Below are 21,671 nucleotides of genomic sequence, written 5' to 3'. Positions count from 1 at the left end.
TAAGGTGGCACCGGGTCAGCAGGGCTGGTGCAGGATTCTTTTTTTCACCCTAGTGGCAGCAATGCCACTAGAGGTTTGAATGTACTGTGCGTCTCATTGTCTCATGCTTTGACCATGAAAAGTACTTTTCACGTGGCCCTGTAATGCTTGCAGAGCATCTTTCAACCACAGTGTTGGAGCTCATGCCAGCTTGTGCATGAAACTTGTGCATAGGCAGTAGCTGGTGCTTTAGTCTCATGGATTTGAGTATTGCAAATTGGCTTTCTCGTAAGTGAAAGTTCCTGGCAGGTTTTTTGACAAGCAAAAAAAAATATATAGAAATGATTATAGAAATAAAATTGAATAACAATGACATGCGCGAGGGTTTCTGTCTAGGCTTCAAGCTCAGCCACAGCAGTTTATTCTTGTTTGAGTACCAGCGTGTCTCCTTACGAGTTGGATATCGATGTTGTCTTCACAAACTTTTTATTGGCTGAAACGCATTGCCAGAGGTATTGGGACACTTGGTGTTTGGACAATGAGCCATGGTGATCAAGACTATGAGTGGATAGAAATTAAACAGCAGTAGGCTTCCATTACAAAAATCCATCGCTGTCTTATGAGGTACGCTTGACATGAATCCGTGAATTATTGTTTTTAATAGTTGTACAAGATTCTCATATTAAGTGTAGGATTGTGCTCCCAGGCTAAATATGTTGTCTGTACAATGTAAAAAAGTTTGTCTGTGTTGCTAACGTTGGTGCTGGCTTTGATTACCTCTGTACTGTTACAGACGTGTCCATGGCTCCTACATACCGGACAAGAAGTTGTGTTGTTTGGACTTTGCCAGGAAACAAGCTCACGAATGTCTTCTCTGAAAACATCATTTGTTTTCTTATTTACTCAACATGGCAGTTTGATATAGAATTCATTTACATTGTAACATAGATATGAATGCTTACATACTACCATCAACACTGTTCACTTGTCTGTGCAAAGTGTAATTAATGGCCAGTTCGTTTGCTAACCCATCAGTCTACTAAAATCGTAAAAAAAACAATGTTTTGGTGTACCGACTGATATGTAATTATCAGTGTTATTCTCCTCGACATGTAAATGTGGTGCCATTTAGCCTTCATAAATGCTGTGTTCATGATATTTTGTCCTTCACATGTTTTTTTTTTATTTTATAATAGCAGCCATCATTCATATTCATGTTCAATTTCGTGTGCTTCAGGTGTACATATGTCAGTTGATGCATTTTGTGTGTTACATTGTATAAATTTTATGCAAAACAAACATGTAATCCTTAGTTAATAGGTGACTGCATAACATAGTGTTGACTAAGGGTGTGTTTTGCAGAAGGGCCAGGGAAGGTCAGAGGGTGTGCACAATGCTGTTTTACATATAAAAACTAATATGACTATGCATAATATCTGAAATTGCATGCCAAATCTGACCTCTATGGTTTACCAACAGAAGTATGTATTCAGGATTGTAATATATGAATAGAGAGATAGGAACTTGTGTGAGACATGTACTACGTCAGTTCACTGGTGCCATGGCAGTAACAGGTGGGCTGGCTACTCCAAGGTTATCGTGCATTTTGCTTACAAGCGGGGCGGTTCTTCTTGATTGCCTAGCTTAGCACATTAGTTCTATCAAATATGTGACACATTTTGTTCCCATTGCTTTCCTGTGCTCACTGCGACTGTGTGGCTCTCTTGCCATCAGGGTCCCCGGAGCAGTACCAGTCGCTCGTGTCAGTGCATGGTGGGCTGCGTTCCTGCCAGCTGTGCCCTTACAAGACCAAGCATAAGGCGAGCATGACGAATCACCTGCGCACACACTCAGGCGAGCGCCCTTTCAAATGCCACCTCTGCCCGGCCACATTCACTCAAGATTGCCATCTGAAACGGCATCTGTGCCGCCACACAGGAGAGCGCCCCTTCAAGTGCCCCCTTTGCCCGGAGGCATACACTCAGTGTAGCAACCTGACACGGCATATGTGCACCCATACTGGAGAGCGCCCCTACCAGTGCCCCCTGTGTCCACAAACATTCACTCAGAGTCTTGGCCTGACAAAGCATATGCGCTGCCACACGGCAACGCTTCCCTTTTCCTGTGTTCACTGCAGCGCCTCCTTTTCACAGCAAAGCAAGCTCTCCAGCCACATGTCCTGTCATGCAAGGAAGAAGCTCTAAAGGTCTGGGACTTCTCAGCTTTGTTTCTAGTTTAGCCATTTTTTTTTTTTAATTGCAGTAGCTGATTCCAAAACTGCATTGAGAGGTACCTGGGTACCTCAACCTTAAATATCTCTTGTAAGGTTACCTAGAAGGAAGTTGACACTACTGTCTATCAGAATGTCTTAAAAAGTGCTTTCATGTGACTTCATGGCTATGCCAGCGTATCAAAGGTTCACTTTTTGCCTTGAATGATCATTGGCCTAAAATGTATCCATAACTGTGAGAATGACTTTCTCTAAATTACTCATAATGTAAGAAACTAGCGGAGAAATAGCTGCGATTCAGACTGGGGTACAATAGTATGTGTCAAATCAAAGATCATCACATCAGAGATAGAGTTGACATTTGATGTGAATATATGTTTCCTAGATGAAGTGTTGATGTTTTCAGAACAATTTCTCGTTTAATAATACAGATGAACTAGCATGTTACACACAGTTTTAGTGAAGGCAAATCCATTATGGCACTTGTAATGTTGTCAAGCTGTTCACAAGCTGCAGCGCATAGTTTAAGCACAGTTTCTTTTAGACCTTAAGACTTGCAGCATCAGACTTGTGGTAGAACGTAAGCTAGCCCTATGAGACTGGTTAATACTTGCACATCAGGGCAACGATAGGACCAATTGGGCACTAGAAGTCTTGATAAGGCATTGTTGTTGTTTAGTTGTGTTATGGGTGTGAAACATTTTGTACATATATATGGTCCTTTGTTTTCTGGTAAAAACTGATGATTCCTTATTTTTATACCCCGAACAAAATATATGACAATCGGGTTAAGCCTGATTCCTTCTCGAAAGTTCCTTTTTCGTAAAGGATAATAAATGTAAAATTACATTACATTACTGTTAAAAATTACAGGGTCCTGTAAGATCTCTCATAAAAAGTGAATGGCGAAAGCCTACTGTTCCTCCTTTTATAACTTGCCTCTTTTCCAAGCAGATCACCATGTCTGTTAAAATATTTGAGTAGAGTGGGGGGCAGAGGGGGGGAGTCCTCGTAGGCCAGCGACCAGTGCAATGCACACACACACTCACACAATCTTATGAACATATATATATATATATCAGTGAAGTGTTGAATCACAGGATCTGGGAGTGAAACAGGTCAAATAATAGAAGCAGGTAAGAAATATACCAGGCCTTCACTGTCGTTTCGGCCTTCACTCCGACGAAGGTCAGTCCTTGTCCGGAATGTCAGTAGCATGCTGGTATTTTTCTGTTCATGCTTCTATTCTTTGTTTGAACCATTTTGCAGTGCCAAGTGCTTGTATTTATGAATAGTACCGAGTTTTTATTTAATGACCTCGGAATATGGTAATGTGGCTTTTATTACCTTGCAGATGTGATCAGACAGCTCGCATTAATTATTGGAAGGCTGTGAAATACAACTTTTGTTTACAGCATAACATATGCAGCAATATTATAAACACAATATTTGGAAGCTCTTACTTTGTCACTTGCCTCTCGTTAAGAACAATTAACCTACTTGGCAAGGGTAATTCTTTCTTTTTCCTTCAATATTATCAACATACTGCATGCTGCTTATGAAACTGCAGGAAAGTTTCTCAAGTCTGTTCTGCTTGTGTACCATCCTTAATCAGTAGATAAATATGTGGCAGTAGATGTTACGGAATTTCAATACTTTTTTTCACAAAACTTCTTGCCCAGAGGATTCATTCATTCATTTACTGATGTTTGATTCTTGCTAATGACGAACATGTTCAGAATGTTAACTACACAGCCATTCTTTACATGACACTCAAAGATAGCTCTTAAGAGAAGTTTTAAGAATAGAACTCGAATATCCAGGTAGCATGCATTTATTGTCAAGTCAGTTCTGATCATCTTACAAGTGCATATTCATGACGAATGTGTGGGTGTTTTTCAGGAGCAAGTATGTGGTAATGACACCTTTCTTCAGTTTTCACAAAGGGCAGGCAAAAAACTGACATCAGCTATGGGAAAAAGTTGTCTGTGGTTTACCTAGTGCTTAAAGTTTCTGTTCGTGTTAGGTTCTGGCATGCGTAAAACGCTTCCAAATCCTGTCCGAGCAATTTGGCTACTTCAAAGAGCCCATGTGCATGCTACCAATTCTCCACAGCTGCATCCACAGCTTTGATATAGGCAACAAGCAAGACCGCAACCAGGACCACAGCTGAAGCCACAGCCAGAGTGGCAATAGCTACCACAGCATGCCCTGCCACAGGACCTGCTGCCTCAGGCATTCTGCCTGCAGCCTGCCAAACAGAAGTGATATGTAATATCAGTGCATGTGTATGCAGCTTAAATTTGTAATCAAGCCTTGATCACTAATCCTTCTTCGATGGTTTTATATTGTCGGTTTTATATTGTTGAGGAGTTTCTCCTAAGAGACCGCATAGGTTTACTTTATCATTATGCAGCTTTATTGGACTACGGCTCGAGTATTTTGGCAATATGCAATGGGTGAACCCAGGCTTAAACTATGAACATATTACACAGTGTCCTGCATAGTCTTATATATGGCCATTTCACCCATCCAGCTTTATTAAGTATATTTTCTTTTTTTAATTGTTCAGAAAGTCTATAGACAACGTTGTCCATCAAAGGAAATTTTCCAGCCACCTTTTACTGGTGACTCAACTTTACCAGGACAAGCAGGGATCTGTGTGTGCTTATTAGACCAAATGCCAGTTTGGCCAAGTAACATGTGCAAGAAACACTGAAACATACCTGTTGTTTCCATGTGCAATAGTCGCACCATGAAGCGCTTTTATTTCTTTAATTAACTTGCATTGAATTACTTGCAGTAGTGGTTCGTTAGCATCATTATCATGAATGAGTAATCAGGTTGGTTTGTCAAGGAAGATATGGTTTGTTTTTGTCCTTTAGCATTACTGTTATCATTACACTATCGTGCTAGCATATAGCAGTGCATGGTTTTGCAATTGTCTTGAATTTATGGCATTCAGTGAAAGCGATTCAATGAACACAAGGGGTCATAGATACTGCACAAAAATTGGATGTTTCTGGATCCATCAAAAGACCATGTTTTATCTGGTCTCAAGTAGTATCTGGTCTCTCTTGCATTGTGTATTGTATCCCAATTGTTAACTTCGTTCCTTAAACTGCATTTAGTTTCACTTTGCTCATTAGTGATCTTCATTTATTTTCATCACTGTAGTACTGAACAATGTGCCTAGTATCACTCCCCATTCTCGCTTTCTCAAATGTTCAGAGGTCATTCATGTTTATATTGGTTCTGTAAACATGTTTGGTATACTTTTCTTGTGTTAATGTGCCATGAATGTATGGCTTTTATGCTGTGTTTCTAGTAACCATCATATGCTTCATTTTAGCCTCTTTTGTATAACTTCAAGGTGCCTCAAAAAATGGGCCTTTCTAGTTGTTTTTTATACTATACAGTGAGTGTACTGTGTTTTAGTGCATTTAGGTGAGTCTGTAGTGGCATGTTACTAGTGGCTGTGCACTGGCAGTCAAACTACAAGCATCCATGTGAACTAGTGGTGCTTCATATTGTGTATGTAGTGTTGAGGTAGCAGCCAACGAAGGACCTAGGTGGGAGATATGTGTATCCTATCGTAAGTTGAGAAAACATGACTTGTACTTGTCTATTCAGAATAAAAGCCGTAATATGATGCTGCATAATCTGTGGTCATCTTCGAGGAAGTCATGTTGACATTTAAATAATCCCCTATATCAACTGCATAATTTCTTAAGATTTTTCAGCTGCTTAAAGCCTGCAGGCACGTCTGCGTCAGCAGGTGTTTGGTGTGTTGCGACACCACAGACCAGAGCACATGGCAGTTGGGTCCTCCTTCGTTTAATTGTGCATGGCTTAGTTGTGTCCAGGGCAAAGGGCATCCTATTGTTTTAGCCGATGCTGAGTGTTTGGACCTTTAAGGCCCCTCGCAGAAGCAATACACCCCTTTGGTCTCGGCTTCAAGTAGACAGCACCCGTGGACTGAACTACCTGGGGAAAATTGGTAGTTGCTTTCTCCTTTCCTTGCCTCATTCTTAGTCTTTCTGTTTTATTTGCAATCTTTCCTGTCTTCGACACACTTCATTTTACTTCCAATTTTCCAGGCAGCAAGGGTTAACTTGGTCTAGTTTATCCTATAGAAATGACAAAAAATGAAAGTATCGAACTGGAGAGATGATATAGAATTCGTGGAACTCAACAAAGAGAGAATAAGGGATATTTGAATTTATAATGTAAGAAAGACTGATGATGCTGTAAAAAATGGACGCAGCAAGAAATCAGAGAGAAGAAAGCTTGACCTAGGAGAAGCCAAGATGTATGCACTGAACGATACGCAGGGTAATAATATCATGAGCGATTTCAAAGATATAGTAAAAGCGGAAGAATTCTATACTGACCTGTACAGTACCCAGAATAGCCACGATACCTCCATTTGAAGTAGTAACGAACAGGTTACAGAGGCTCCTTCTGTAACCAGCGATGAAGTTGGAAGGGCCTTGCAAGGCATGAAATGGGGAAATGTGGCAGGAGAAGATGGAATAACAGTAGATTTAATCAATAATGGAGGAGACATCATGCTTGAAAAGCTGTCGGCCCTTTATATGAACTGTGTCATGACTTCAAGGGTCTAAGAGAACTGAAAGAATGCCAGTGTTATTCTAATACACAAAAAAGGGGACATTAAATAAGTGAACAATTATAGGCCCATTAGCTTACTTCCAGTATTGTGTAAAATATTCACCAAGATAATTTCCAATAGAATAAATAGAACACTGGAATTCAGTCAACCAAGAGATTAGGCTGGTTTCAGGAAGGTATCATAATCATAATCAAATGGAAAAACAAAGAAATTTCAACTGAACATCTTTTCAACACCTTTCCAACCAGTGTGCTGCTAAATATATTAGAAACAGGATTCACAAAAGTCCAAATCCGACCATACATCCCCAACCCCCTGAAATGTTTTCAAGTGTGAGAGGTATGGCCACAGTTCACAAAACGGCCATGGCCGACAAGCCTTTCTGAAGTGCAGTTTTCAAGATGACCCCACAGATGACTGTAATAGCACACTCGTCTCTCCAAAGTGTGACGGTGGACAAGCAGCTTACTCTAAAGCTTGCCCCACCTGGCAAAAAGAGTAAGATATAGTCACACTTAAAGTACAGGAAAACATTCCTTCCAGGAAGCATGAATGCATGTATCCTTTCTTCATACTGAAATGTATGTTGATGCAGTGCATAAGGAGGCAGTGCCACAGCATACTTCGGCATGCGCCCGACCCACATAGAACATCACAACAGCACCACCAGCCCCCTCGGCAACAGCAGCCAGTACTGCTTCGCCGTCGCTGAAGCAGGGTCCGTCGACCTGCGGGTTGGTAGGCTCCGCTGTTTCGTATCTTGAGGTGAAGCCTTCACAACGACCGCACCGCTCACAAGAATGGACGTCTGGCACCTCTCAAGAGGCAATGTACACTACCATAGAGAAAGACGCTACTCCTAGTGAGACAGCGCAGCCAGCTTTGAAGTACTGCCGTGAGTCCCAAGATTGCAGTAGGAAAGACAAGCCTTGTGCTATGGTACCCGGGAAGGGCCCTGTGAGTGAAGTGACCTTAACCAGCCTTCTTGAACACACAGCAGAAACTTCTTTTCAACATGGATAATGAAATTTTACAACGGAATGCCAGGGCTCTTCAGAACCTTGGTGACGTTAAAAAACTTTAGTGATGAAGTTCCGTAGCCCCATACAGTTGTGGATATTTTAACGAGCATAGTACCATGTGGGGAGACTTGTGATGCGAGAGGGTGCCTCATAGAAAATTTCCTGGTCTCCTCAGGTGTATGCTTACTTAATAAGAAGCAACCTCCTGCTCTCTACAGCCTTGCACACAAAGCATTTTCCTCTATAGAACTAATATCATCGAGTACTCTTGTGCTGATCTGGAATGGAGCGTAATTGGGAACCCATATGGAAGCGACCACTTCCTGATTGTTTAGAACTACAAAACAGGAAGAATGCTCTCCACATGCTCCCAGGTGGAAGGTCGATATAGAGAAGCTACACGGGGAGCTCACACACAGTATACAGCGAATGGGATCATGTAAAGAAGTGGCGTGTACAAGTGGTGATAGGGTGTCAGCCTATCTTGCCATTCAAAGCTTGTCCGAATCGAGACAAATATCCGTGGTGCCTCTGTACATAAAAAGATTCTCTTATCAGTATTTTTAGACATGGAGAAACAATACGACACCACTTGGCATTTTTGAATCCTTCGTGATCTCGCTGGAATCGGCAAATTCTGTGTTCGAGTTGGTAACGTCCTGTTCCATCCATTTACACAGGGTACTGGTGTACCACAAGGTGGTGTGTTGAGCTGTACTTTATTTATTGTGAAAATGAACTCGCTTCATACTGTCATACCACGTACAATGTTTTATTCTGTAGGTGTAGATGACATCTACATAGGTTGCAAATCACATAATTTTAGCATCTCGGAGCAACAAGTACAGTTTGACTTACATAATTTGTCTAAATGGGTAGACGAGAATGGTTTTAATCTAAACCCTCAAAAAGTATGTGTGTCCTCTTCTTGAACAAGAGACTTGTACTGCTGCACCCCGTGATATATCTCAATGGAGAATGACTATCTGTGAGCCGTGAACATAAATTTTTGTGCATCATTTTAGACTGGAAGTTAACTTTTGTCCCACAGCTGAAGAATCTTAAAGCAAAGTGTCTCAAGACTTTGAATCTGCTGAAGTTCTTGTCATGCGCATTCTGGTAAAGCGACAGGAGATGCCTCATAAGCTTGTATAGAAGACCTGTTGAGTGTTGTTAGAGCTCTAATAAGTCTATGAAAACAAAATTGAGTTCATAATGAATGTTACAGCTTGTTATGCTTAGCTTACCAAGTGATCATAGTATGCTGGGTACCTGGCCATAGAGGCAATGTAGCTGCAGATGCAAGTGCGAATGTGTCACTTTGGGAGTTTGTGAATATACAGACGGACGCATAGCTATCCCCCCCACATCTGAAGCCTTTCTTGCACCATGAGTTGAATAAACACTGGCAATGGCAGTGAGGTACCGAGGTGTCAAATAAGCTACATGTGATCAAGCCAAGAATGGGGAACTGGGTAACCGAGAAAACATAACACAAAGAAGTGCTTCTTTGCCGGTTAAGCATGGGACATACCTATAGAGCAGAGTCTTTATTCCTTTCTGGAAGTGATCGTCCGACATGTAGCAGCTGTGGCAACATTCGTACCATCCTACATGTTTGTTTCCAGTGTAAAAAAGTACTTTCATCCTTCATATTGTGAGCACATCCGTCTTCACCCAGCATTCTTTCTGAGCCACGAGCCACTTTTTGATTTTGAAACAGTCCTACAGTTTCTAGCTGACGTAAACACCGTACAGATAATTTGGTCTGGTTAGCTGTGGCGCAGCCTCACCTTGCAGGCTTCAGCTGTTGCGCAAAATGTTTTCACAGCATGTGCCTCACAGTCCTCGACTTCAAGGAGCCTCTTGAGACACTAGTGCTGTTGTGCATATTACATTGTATTATCTCTTCTTAATGGAACTTTTATGCACAATGCACACATTATTATCCATTGTCATTACTTTATTATTCGTATATGTTCTGCAAGTTACAGCAAATTGTTCTCAGGCCTTTATACAGCCACGGTACATGTACCATTTGCCACTCGTTTTATCATTTCTTATATAATTGATAGACAATTCATTACCATAACACAAAGCGCACTTTGGCCATAGCTGGCTCTTGCACCATTAAACCCCAAATGCCATCATCATCACCTGCTTATAAAGAATCTTTTTAATGCTATTTCGTATCACTCTGAAGTTAAATTTAGCCACATGTTATACCATCTTCGCATGTATTAAGTTCAGAATTTAGTTAGGCAACATTTTTAATTATCAATAGGAACACAAGGCAAAAAAAAAATCCCCTCAGGCTAGCACAATGTCACTGTGGCGCAATGTCACTAGAACTGCTAAAGACTGGCAAAAGTACTATAACCGGATGAATTTGGTTTACCAGAAAGAGAGAAAACTGTATGCGGCATGGCTTCAAAAATGGCTCAATACCTGCAGAATATAAATTTTTCAGAAAATGTTAAAAATTTAATCTTGACTGAATACAAAATGTGATTAAGAGAGCGACAATCTGGTTGTCACCATTGCCTCCTTTTGGGTAACCTGTCCAGACAGTGACATTTGAGTTGCATTTTTATTTTTTAATGACTGTTACAAGATGCAAATGAATGCTCCAGTCTGTGTCCACATTCGGTGTAAGCTCACATGTGGGAATAAAGCCAATAAAGCTACCTACTTGTTTTTCACAGCACAACCTAGATCAACAGGCTTGCACAGTCAAGGTCGTGTGTGAAGCATTTCCATTTTGTGACGATTGGTGACGAAAATCAGACTTAGTGATTAATAAAAAGGAAATGCATGAAGTGCCCCTGTAGCCTTGCCCATCACAAGATTTCAAGGAAAATTTAATGCAGCACAACAAACAGTGAGCAAACGTCTGCAAACAAAGTTTCTGTAGTTGAGGCACTCTAAAGAAACGTAATCAATCTTACAGTCGCAAATAGTTTTTTCTGTCTGCCTGACTGTTTGGAAATTTTTGTGGTATTGTCAGCGTTCAGGAAACTGGTCGGCTACTCTAAATCTGTTCATGCTTGGCCGCCTGGGGTGGCAATATTTTTAATAGCAGTCTGACCACAGTTTGAAGTGTAGGTGAGGAGCAATAAACCTGCCTCATGCAAGGCCTGCACCCAATAAAACTCAGAAAAATAAATTATCGCAAGCGTTACAAGAGTAAATACAGTATGGCTCCAATTTATGGATTCAGATATCTCGAGGGCCAAGAAACTGAAATTCTGCAATAATTGACTGAACTTGGCAACCTATTGAACAGAAGTGACTAACCTAAATTAATTTATACCAAAGAGGACTGTTCAGTCTGGTCTTTACTTGTGGCCCATGTAATGTCATGCACAGTGTGATTTGTATTTATATAACCTCTGGAGCATTTCTGGATCTGACAAGAATATTGAAATTCTCAGATACTTGTGACTTGGGAGAAGTGCATTATTTTTGTTCGATTTATGTGCTCCACTTTAAATGATGTTGAATATTTTGAGCATGGTAAACATGAAATGCATACTGGGCTTTTAACTTAGCTTCATTATTACAGTAAATCACATTCTTGAATTATCTCTTGAATATATCTGTAATTCGGATTCACCTCAATACTAGGTCAGTAAAAAACAAAATATTGTGCTTAGAAGAATTCTTAGCCGGTTTATCTTTTCAATTTTCTGCGGTATTATTAACAGAGACATGGAACACTTGTGACTATGATGTTTTCAGATTGAAAGACTATGCCACATACTACGTAAATAGGCAAAATGTCCGCGATGGTGGTGTTGCACTATTGCTCAGCAACGATCTAGAAGGTTAATTACTTGAATCATACACTGTAATAACCCGAGATTATGAAATTCTGTCGGTTTGGACACAAAGCACTGTGTTTTCTGTATGTTACCGGCCACCGGACGGTAATATTTCATCATTTCTGCAGTTCTATGACCTGTTTGTGGCTTCTGTTGTTGAGCGTCATAATCAGAAAACGCTAATAGCTTGCAGCGATTTTAATATTGACATGAATATTCCCAGTCCATCTGATAGAGATTTTAATACATCCATTGTGTCTAATGGTTTTGTTAACCTGATTAACATACCAACGAGAGTCACAAGTGAAAACCATTTTGTGCTTGACTTAATTATCTCTAACTCTATGCAGAAGAGTGGTATATCGGGCGTCTTATCGTGTTCCATTAGTGATCACCTTCCCATGTTTGTTTGCACAGAGAAGCCTGGTGCAATGGGGAGCAAATCTACATCAGTCACATACCAAGCATTTACAGAGACATCACTGACATCCTTCGGGGACCAGCTTCTGGAAATAGATTGGAGCAAGATAGCTAAACTAGATGACGCAGATTAGGCTATAATATGTTTATTGATACATTTAAACAAATTTATCATCGCTGCTTTCCTCCTGTGACCCGCATAAAAAGTCGCAAAACCCGGAAGCCCTGGATAGCGTTAGAGCTCCGCGGAGAAATACAAACCAAACAAAAGTTATACAGAAATTTTTTGTGCACTCATCAGGCTGAGGACCTTGTGGTCTTTAAGAAATGCAGGAATAAATTGACTAAAAAACTGCCATCTGCAAGAACTTCCTATCACCTATCACTTCTAGACGTCAAGAACGCTCGACATAGTGCACTATGGGCAAGATTAAATACTCTCTTGCAGCGTAATAGTGCACACATTGCATTAACCAAACTAAATATTGATGGAAAGGAAGTTTATGGTTTGGAATTGGCTAATGTATTCAATATGTTGTTAACAAACCTGACTACTAGCGCTGCTCAATCAGATGCTAGCAAATACATGCACATTCGAAATGATGAATCCGTCTTCCTGCATTCTGTTACGGAAGGTGAAGTAGTGTCAGTAATAAGAAGTCTCAACAACAGCAGTAGCTGTGATATTGATGACATTCAAATTCCTCCAGTCAAGCATGTAGCTGAAGTTATCGCTCCCATACTTGCTCACATCTTTAACATCTGTTTAGTAACTGCAGTTTTTCCCCAAAAGATGCAATTAGCAAAAGTCGTTGTCCTTTTTAAAAAGGGAGATCGAAATGTTCATGGTAATTACAGACCAATTTCAATTCTGCCAGTGTTCTCAAAAGCCTTTGAAAGGATGCTTCATCTAAGGCTGTCTAACTTCATTCATAAATTTAACCTGCTAACGCCATTTCAGTTTGGCTTCTGCAAAGGCAAATCAACTGAGTCTGCATTGCTCGAACAAAAAGAATATATAATAACACAACTAGAAAACAAAGCTATTGTCATTGGTGTGTTTGTGGACTTTTCAAGGGCTTTTGACCTCGTGGACCATAAAATACTGCTTAATAAATTACAGCACTATGGTATCCGAGGGAATTAAAGCACTATCATTGTTGAACTCTTATCTATCATTTAGGCAACAAGTGGTATTAATTAATGGTATGCAGTCTGAACCAAAACCTCTCATGTACGGTCTCCCTCAAGGAAGTACGCTAGGACCTATACTTTTCAACATTTATATAAATTATATAATAAATATTAACTATGATGCAAAGTTTGTCATCTATGCGGATTATACAAGTCTATTTTTTGCCAGTGATAAAATTTCCGAACTTATTGATCAATGCAACATTGCAATGAAAGTTCTTGAGGATTGGTCTGTTGCTAATTCAATGAAGATAAACTTGGGTAAGACTAAGAGAGTCATTTTAAAACCAAAAAATAAACTTATCCCACCGCATGAAGATATTATTTTGCATTCAAGTCCTGTAGAAATAATAGAGCAGTTCAAACGCCTAGGGGTTATATTTTCCTCCAATATGTCATAGGATCATCACGTTAATTACCTCTCAAACAAAATAGCTCAAATCACTGGCGCTATAGGTCGTTTAAAAGTTTAAAGAAACATCCTTCCTACACAAACTAAAATGCTGATTTACAACTCGATCTTCAACTTGCATTTGAATTATTGCCACTTAGTTTGGGGTACCACAACCTTCACTAACCTTGAACGTATTCACCTAATCCAAAAAAGGTATCTTCAACATGTGTATAATACGTCACACCGACATCCAAGTGCAGCTTTATTTAGTCATTCTAGAGTGATTAAAGTACATAATCTCTATAAATATCGTCTCAATGTCATCTTTAAATCGGAAATTAGGAATAATATAACCAATCTCAGGAAATTAGCAGAACTAAAGAAAAAAAACGTTAAGCTATCCAACAAGACATCGCGAGGAAGGGATAGTACCGACACCTCGACTTAAACTTGGACAAGAATGCATTCACTATATTCTTCCATCTCTTCTGAATGGTTATACTCTCATTAATTTTGATTTGTTTTCTTCTTCGCACGAAGAGCTTCATACTATGTGTTTAAATAACATGGCTTGAGTTTACTTGTGTGCACGTATTGCTGTTTCGTGTATACTTTAGTGATTACTTGATATACTTATCTGTTTGTTTGTTTTTTGTACAAGTTCCAGTACTGCCTCCCTGCTGAACATTAGGTTTGTAGACTTGTCAAGCTGCCCTGGTGTAGCTTTTTTCTGCAACCCCTCCATCTGTATTGTAAGATTGGAAGATAAAATTGAAATTGAAATATCAGACTAGACGTGAAAGGCAAATCAGAGCACATTCCCTTCTCCATGTCTTTCCGTCACAGCATATAAAGTATAATAAGTTTGTATGGAAATCGCTTAAATGAAACAGCCTTCAATTAAAATGGTTGGTTCTAGAAAAATGTAGTGCACATGGAACAGATCTAAGTTGGCCAGAATACCCTAGATGTATTTGGAAAGATTAGATGCGCTTTGTAGATGATCATAAGGAAGAAGACGTGACAGGCGCAAACTAACAACTGAGGCTTATTCAAGGGAAACACTTAAATATCAGTTCATGCCAGCGCAGGTGCATCAGGGTATCAGCAGCAGAGAAGAGAAGAAAAAACACAAAATCAGATAAAACCCAATGGCGTGGCTCAGCTAATCATATTTTCTAGGAAACTTGCCTCCCTATTCTAAAGTATGATCAATGTGTCACTAATGCATGCTTGTCCCTTCTTGGTTATATGCCTCTAGAAGTTCCCGTGCTTTTTCGTTACTGCATTTGCGCAGGATCTTAACCTGGTTGAGCAGAGGCTTGCATTTATGATCTAGGCAATGCATGGGTAAATGACATTGCTCCCGGTTTTTAATAGACCTTTCGTTCTCACGAATTCGCATGTTCACACAACGGCCCGTCTGGCCTATATAGGTTTTGCCACATGTCAGGGGAATCTGATAAATAACGCCAACTTGGCAATCTACATGGGGGTTCTTGTGTTTCACACAAGCCATGCCATTGGTTTTTTTTTTTCTGATGTTGTGTTTTTTCTCCTCTTATCTGCTGCTGATACCCTGATGCGCCTGCGCTGGCATGAACTGATATTTAAGTGTTTCCCTTGAATAAGCCTCAGTTGTTAGTTTGCGCCTGTCCCGTTTTCTTCCTTGTGATCGTCTACAAAGCACATCCAATCTTTCCAAATACATCTAGGGTATTCTGGCCAACTTAGATCTGTTCCATGTGCACTACATTTTTCTAGAGTATGGTCAAGTGGTGACAAAAGATGTGGCACATTTAAGTCAAGTGCAAAGCAGTAAAACATGCTGTAGCAGTGTTGGGATCTATGTGAAATGGAGAGCTTTGTCAGGAATTTTCTTATGTGTAAACATATATACAGTCGAACCCTGATGATTCGAATTCGAAGGGGTCTAAAAATTTGTTTGAAATAAAAGAAGTTTGAATAAAAAGGACTTCTTTTTGAAATATTAATGCATCATAGCACGATGCACAAAAGCTGCAAATTGTGAAATATCGCAGTGAGGAAGCATACAGTGAATGAGGACCACGAAACTGCCCATGCCAGCCAACGCTCACTTCCCGATAACTGTAGAAGACGAAACTTCAAGAAGCAGGCTAAGGTGGCACCGGGTCAACAAGGCTGGCACCACTGGCGCCAGCCCGCCTTGTGATTTTTTTTTTCACCATAGTGGCAGAGACGTCTGTAGAAATTTTTCAGTGTATTGTGCGTCACATTGTCTCATGCTTTGACCACAAAAAGTAATTCTCACGTGGCCATGTAATGCTTGCAGAGCATCTTTCAACATGCACAGTGTGGGAGCTCATGCCAGCTAGTACAGAAAACTTGTGCATAGGCAGTAGCTGGTGGCTTAGTTTCATGGATTTCAGCATTACAAATTGGCTTTCTCATAAATGCAAGTTCCTGGCACATCTTATGAGAAGCGAAAAGAAAATATAGAAATCATAATAGAAATAAAATTGAGTAACAGTGACATGGGTGGGGGTTTCTGTCTAGGCTTCAAGCTCAGCCACAGCAGTTTATTCTTGTTTGAGTACCAGCGTGTCTTCTTACGAGTTGGATATCGATGTTGTCTTCACAAACCTTTGATTGGCTGAAATGCATTGCCAGAGGCAGTGGGACACTTGGTGTTTGGACAATGAGCCATGGTGATCAAGACTGAGTGGATAGAAATTAAACAGCAGTAGGCTTCCATTACAAAAAGATATCGCCGCCTTATGAAGTACGCTTGACATGAATCCATGAATTATTGTTTTTAATAGATATACAAGATTCTCATATTAAGTGTAGGATTGTGCTGCCAGGCTAAATATGTTGTCAGTACAATGAAAAAAGTTTGTCTGTGTTTCTAACATTTGTGCTGGCTTTGATTACCTCTGTACTGTTACAGACGTGTCCATGGCTCCTACATAACACACAAGAAGTTGTGTTGTTTGGACTTTTCCAGGAAACAAGCTCACCAGCGTCTTCTCTGAAAACATAGTTTTTCTCATTCACTCAACGTGGCAGTTTGATATAGAATTTATTTACATTGTGACACAGATATTAATGCTTACATACTACCATTAACACTGTTCACTTCTCTGTGCAAAGTGTAATTAATGGCCAATTCGTTTGCTAACCCATCATTCTACTGAAATCGTAAAAAAAAAAAACATTGTTTTGGTGTATCGACTGATATGTAATTATCAGTGTTATTCTCCTCGACATGTAAATGTGGTGCCATTTAGCCTTCATAAATGCTGTGTTCATGATATTTTGTCTTTCACATGTTTTTTTTTTTTATTTTATAATAGCACCCTTCATTCATATTCATGTTCAATTTCATGTGCTTCAGGTGTACATATGTCAGTTGATGCTTCTTTTTGTGTTACATTGTATAAATTTTATGCAAGACAAACATGTAATCCTAAGTTAATAGGCGAGTGCATAATTTAGTGTTGAATAGTGGTGTTTTTTGCACAAGGGCCAGAGAAGGTCAAAGGGTGTGCGTAATGCCGTGTTACATATTAAAACTAATTTGACTATGCATAATATCTTAAATTGCATGCCAAATCCGACCTCTATGTGTTGCCAGCAGTAGTTAGTACGTATTCAGGATAGTAATATATTTATAGAGAGATGGGAACTTGTGTGAGACATTTACAGCATCAGTTCACTCGTGCCATGGCAGTAGCCGGTGGGCTAGCTAGTCCAAGGTTATCGTGCATTTTGCTTACAAGTGGAGCGATTCTTCTTGATTGCCTGGCGGCATCCGTGAATTATTGTTTGTAATAGATATGCGAGATTCTCATATTACGTGTAGGATTGTGCTCCCAGGCTAAATATGTTGTCTCTACAATGGAAAAAAGTTTGTCCACGTTGCTAACATTTGTGCTGGCTTTGATTACCTCTGTACTGTTACAGACGTGTCCATGGCGCCTACATAACGGACAAGAAGTTGTGTTGTCTGGACATTGCCAGGAAACAAGCTCACCAGCGTCTTCTCTGAAAACATCCATTTGTTTTCTCATTTACTCACCATGGCAGTTTCATACAGAATTTTTTTACATTGTGACTTAGATATGAATGCTTACATACTACCATCAACACTGTTCACCTGTCTGTGCAAAGTGCAATTAATGGCCAGTTCGTTTGCTAACCCATCAGTCTACTAAAATCGTAAAAAAACAATGTTTTGGTGTACCGACTGATATGTAATTATCAGTGTTATTCTCCTCAGCATGTAAACGTGTTGCCATTTAGCTTTCATAAATGCTGTGTTCATGATATTTTGGGTTTCAGATGTTTTTTTTTATTTTATAACAACATCCTTCATTCATATTCATGTTCAATTTCATGTGCTTCCGGTGTACATATGTCAGTTGATGTTTTTTTTTGCGTTACATTGTATAAGTATTATGCAAAATAAACATGTAATCCTTAGTTAATCGGTGAGTGCATAACTTAGTGTTGAATAATGGTGTTTTTACACAAGGGCCAGGGAAGGTCCGAGTGTGTGCGTAATGCCGTATTGCATATAAAAACTAATTTGACTATGCATAATATCTTAAATTGCATGCCAAATCTCACCTCTATGTGTTGCCAGCAGTAGTTAGTACGTATTCAGGATAGTAATATATTTATAGAGAGATAGGAACTTGTGTGAGACATTTACAGCATCAGTTCACTCGTGCCATGGCAGTAGCCGGTGGGCTAGCTAGTCCAAGGTTATCGTGCATTTTGCTTACAAGTGGAGCGATTCTTCTTGATTGCCTGGCATAGCACATTAGTTCTATCAAATGTATGACACATTTTCTTCCCATTGCTTTCCTGTGCTCACTGCAACTTTGTGGGTCTCTTGCCATCAGGGTCCCTGGAGCAGTACCAATCGCTCGTGTCAGTGCATGGTGGGCTACATTCCTGCCAGCTATGCCCTTACAAGACCAAGATTAAGACGGGCATGAAGTATCATCTGCGCACACACACAGGCGAGCGCCCTTTCAAGTGCCACCTCTGCCCAGCCACATTCACTCGGAATGGTAGCCTGAAACAGCATCTGTGCCGCCACAAAGGAGAGCACCCTTTCAAGTGCCACCTCTGCCCATGCACATTCATTCTAGGTTGCGACCTGAAAGCGCATCTGCGCAACCACACAGGCGAACGCCCCTTCAAGTGCCCCCTGTGCCCGGAGGCATACAATCAGAATAACCTCCTGAAACGGCATATGCGCTGCCACTGGGGAGAGCGTCCCTTTTCGTGTCTGCACTGCAGTGCATCCTTTTCGCAGCGAAACAGCCTCTCCGGCCACATGGCCTGTCATACGAGGAAGAAGCTCTAAAGGTCTGGGGCTTGCAGCTTTGTTTCTAGTTTAGCCAATTGATTGATTTTTTTTAATAGCAGCTGATTCCAAAACTGCATTTAGAGGTACCTGTGTACCTCGACCTTAAATATCTCTTGTAAGGTTACGTAGAGGGAAGTTGACTCTACTGTCTATCAGAATTTCTGAAAAAATGCTTTCATGTGACCTCATAGCTATGCCAGCGTATCAAAGGCTAACTTTTTACCTTGAATGATCATTGGCCTAAAATGTATCCATAACTGTGAGAATGATTTTCTCTAATTTACTCATAATGTAAGAAGCCAGCGAAGAAATAGCTGCAATTCAGACCAGGGTACAATAATATGTGTCAAATCAAACACCATCACATCAGAGATAGAGTTGACATTTGATGTAAATATATGTTTCCTAGACGAAGTGTTGCCGTTTCCATAACAATTTCTCGTTTAATAATACAGATGAACTAGCATGTTACACACTATTTTAGTGCAGGCTTATCCGTTATGGTAGTTTTAATGTTGTCAAGCTGTTCACAAGCTGCAGCGCATAGTTTAAGCACAGTTTCTTTTAGACCTTAAGACTTGCAGTGTCAGACTTGTAGTAGAACGTAAGCTAGCCGTATGAGACTGGTTAATATTTGCACATCAAGGCAACGATATGACCAATTGGGCACTGAAAGTCTTGATAAGGTATTGTTGTTGTTTAGTTGTGTTATGGGCGTGAAACATTTTGTACATATATATGGTCCTTTGTTTTCTGATAAAAACTGATTATTCCTGATTTTTACACTCCGAGATAAATATATGACAATCGGGTTAAGCCTGATTCCTTCCCGAAAGTTCCTTTTTCCTAAAGGATAATAAATGTAAAATTACATTACATTACTGTTAAAAAGTACTGGGTCCCGTAAGATCTCTCATAAAAAGTGAATGGTGAGAGCCTACTCTTCCTCCTCTTGCAATAATTTGCCTCTTACTCTCTGCCTCGTTGCCTCTTTTCGAAGCAGATCACCGCGTCTGTTAATATATTTGAGTAGAGGGGTGAGGGAGGGGGTCTTTCATAGTTACTAACAGGGCTTTAAGTCTCCGTTCAGTAAAGGGGGGGTCCTCGTAGGCCAGCGACCAGTGCAGTGCACACACACACACACACACACACATATATATATATATACGCACACGCACACATCGGTGAAGCGTTGAATCACAGGATCTGGGAGTGAAACAGGTCGAATAATAGAAGCACGTAAGAAAAGTACCAGGCTTTCACTGTCGTTTTGGCCTTTACTCCAACGAAGGTCGGCCCTCGTCCGGAATGTCAGTAGCATCCTGGTATTTTTCCGCTCGTGCTTCTATTCTTTGGTGGAACCATTTTGCAAATATGTGGCAATAGATGTTACGGAATATCAGGACTTTTCTCACAAAACTTTTTGCCCGGAGGATTCATTCATTCATTTACTGATGTTTGATTCTTGCTAATAACGAACATGTTCAGAACGTTAACTACACAGCCATTCTTTACATGACACTCAAAGATAGCTCTTAAGAGAAGTTTTAAGAATACAACTTGAATATCCAGGTAGCATGCATTTATTGTCATGTCAGTTCTGATCATCTTACAAGTGCATATTCATAACGAATGTGTGGGTGTTTTTCAGAAGCAAGTATGTTGTAATGACACCTTTCTTCAGTTTTCACAAAGGGCGGGCAAAAAACTGACATCAGCTGTGGGAAAAAGTTGGCCAAGGAACATGTGAAAGAAAGATTGAACCATATCTGTTGTTTCCATGTGCAATAGTCGCACCCTGAAGTGCTTTTCTTTCTTTAACTTGCATTCATTACTTGAAGTAGTGGTTCGTTAGAATCGTTATCATGAATGAGTAATCAGGTTGGTTTGTCAAGGAAGGTATGGTTCGTTTTTGTCCTTTAGCATTACTGTTATCATTACACTATCGTGCTAGCATATTAGCAGCGCATGGTTTTGCAATTGTCTTCAATTTATGGTGTTAAGAGGAAGCAATTCAATGACCCCATGGGGCCACAGATACTGCACGAAAATTGGATGTTTCTGGATCCCTCAAAAGACCATGTTTTATCTGGTTTTAAGTATAATACTTTCTTGCATTGTGTATTGTATCCCATTTGTTAACTTTGTTCCTTAAGCTGCATTTGGTTTCACTTTGCTCATTAGCAATCTTCATTTATTTTCATTACTGTAGTACTGAACAATGTGCCTAGTATCACTCCCCATCCTTGCTTTCTTAAATGTTTAGAGGTCATTCATGTTTATAATGGTTCTGTAAACATGTTTGGTATACTTTCTTTGTGTTAATGTGCCATGAATGTATGGCTTTTATGCTGTGTTTCTAGTAACCATCATATGCTTCATTTTAGCCTCTATTGTATAACTTCGAAGTGCCTCAGAAATTGGGCCTTTCAAGTTCTTTTTATACTATACAGTGAGTGTACTGTGTTTTAGTGCATTTTAGTGAGTCTGTAGCAGTATGTTACTAGTGGTTGTGCAGTGACAGTCAAACTACAAGCGTCCATGCATGCTAATGATGCTTCATACTGTATGTGGTGTCGAGGTAGCAGCCTAGGTGGAAGATATGTG

At 40.1% G+C, this 21,671-nt stretch overlaps 1 protein-coding gene across 1 annotated transcript in view; it reads left to right on the top strand.

Annotated features, from left to right (window-relative positions):
* The window catches only part of LOC135912305 (gastrula zinc finger protein XlCGF57.1-like), a 52,519-nt gene extending 32,318 nt beyond the window's left edge, over positions 1–20,201 (top strand). The window contains exons 2-3 of the mRNA XM_065444695.2: positions 1,714–2,181; positions 18,592–20,201. Of these exons, the coding sequence (XP_065300767.1) occupies positions 1,714–2,181; positions 18,592–19,061 (938 nt within the window). The 3' untranslated portion in view covers positions 19,062–20,201. The remainder of the gene's footprint in view (positions 1–1,713; positions 2,182–18,591) is intronic.
* The last annotated feature ends 1,470 nt before the right edge of the window (positions 20,202–21,671 follow it).

Source organism: Dermacentor albipictus, chromosome 6 (genome assembly GCF_038994185.2).
Source record: "Dermacentor albipictus isolate Rhodes 1998 colony chromosome 6, USDA_Dalb.pri_finalv2, whole genome shotgun sequence".
Taxonomy (NCBI): domain Eukaryota; kingdom Metazoa; phylum Arthropoda; class Arachnida; order Ixodida; family Ixodidae; genus Dermacentor; species Dermacentor albipictus.
Note: the sequence above shows the minus strand (reverse complement) of the source record. Positions and strands in the feature narration are given on the sequence as shown.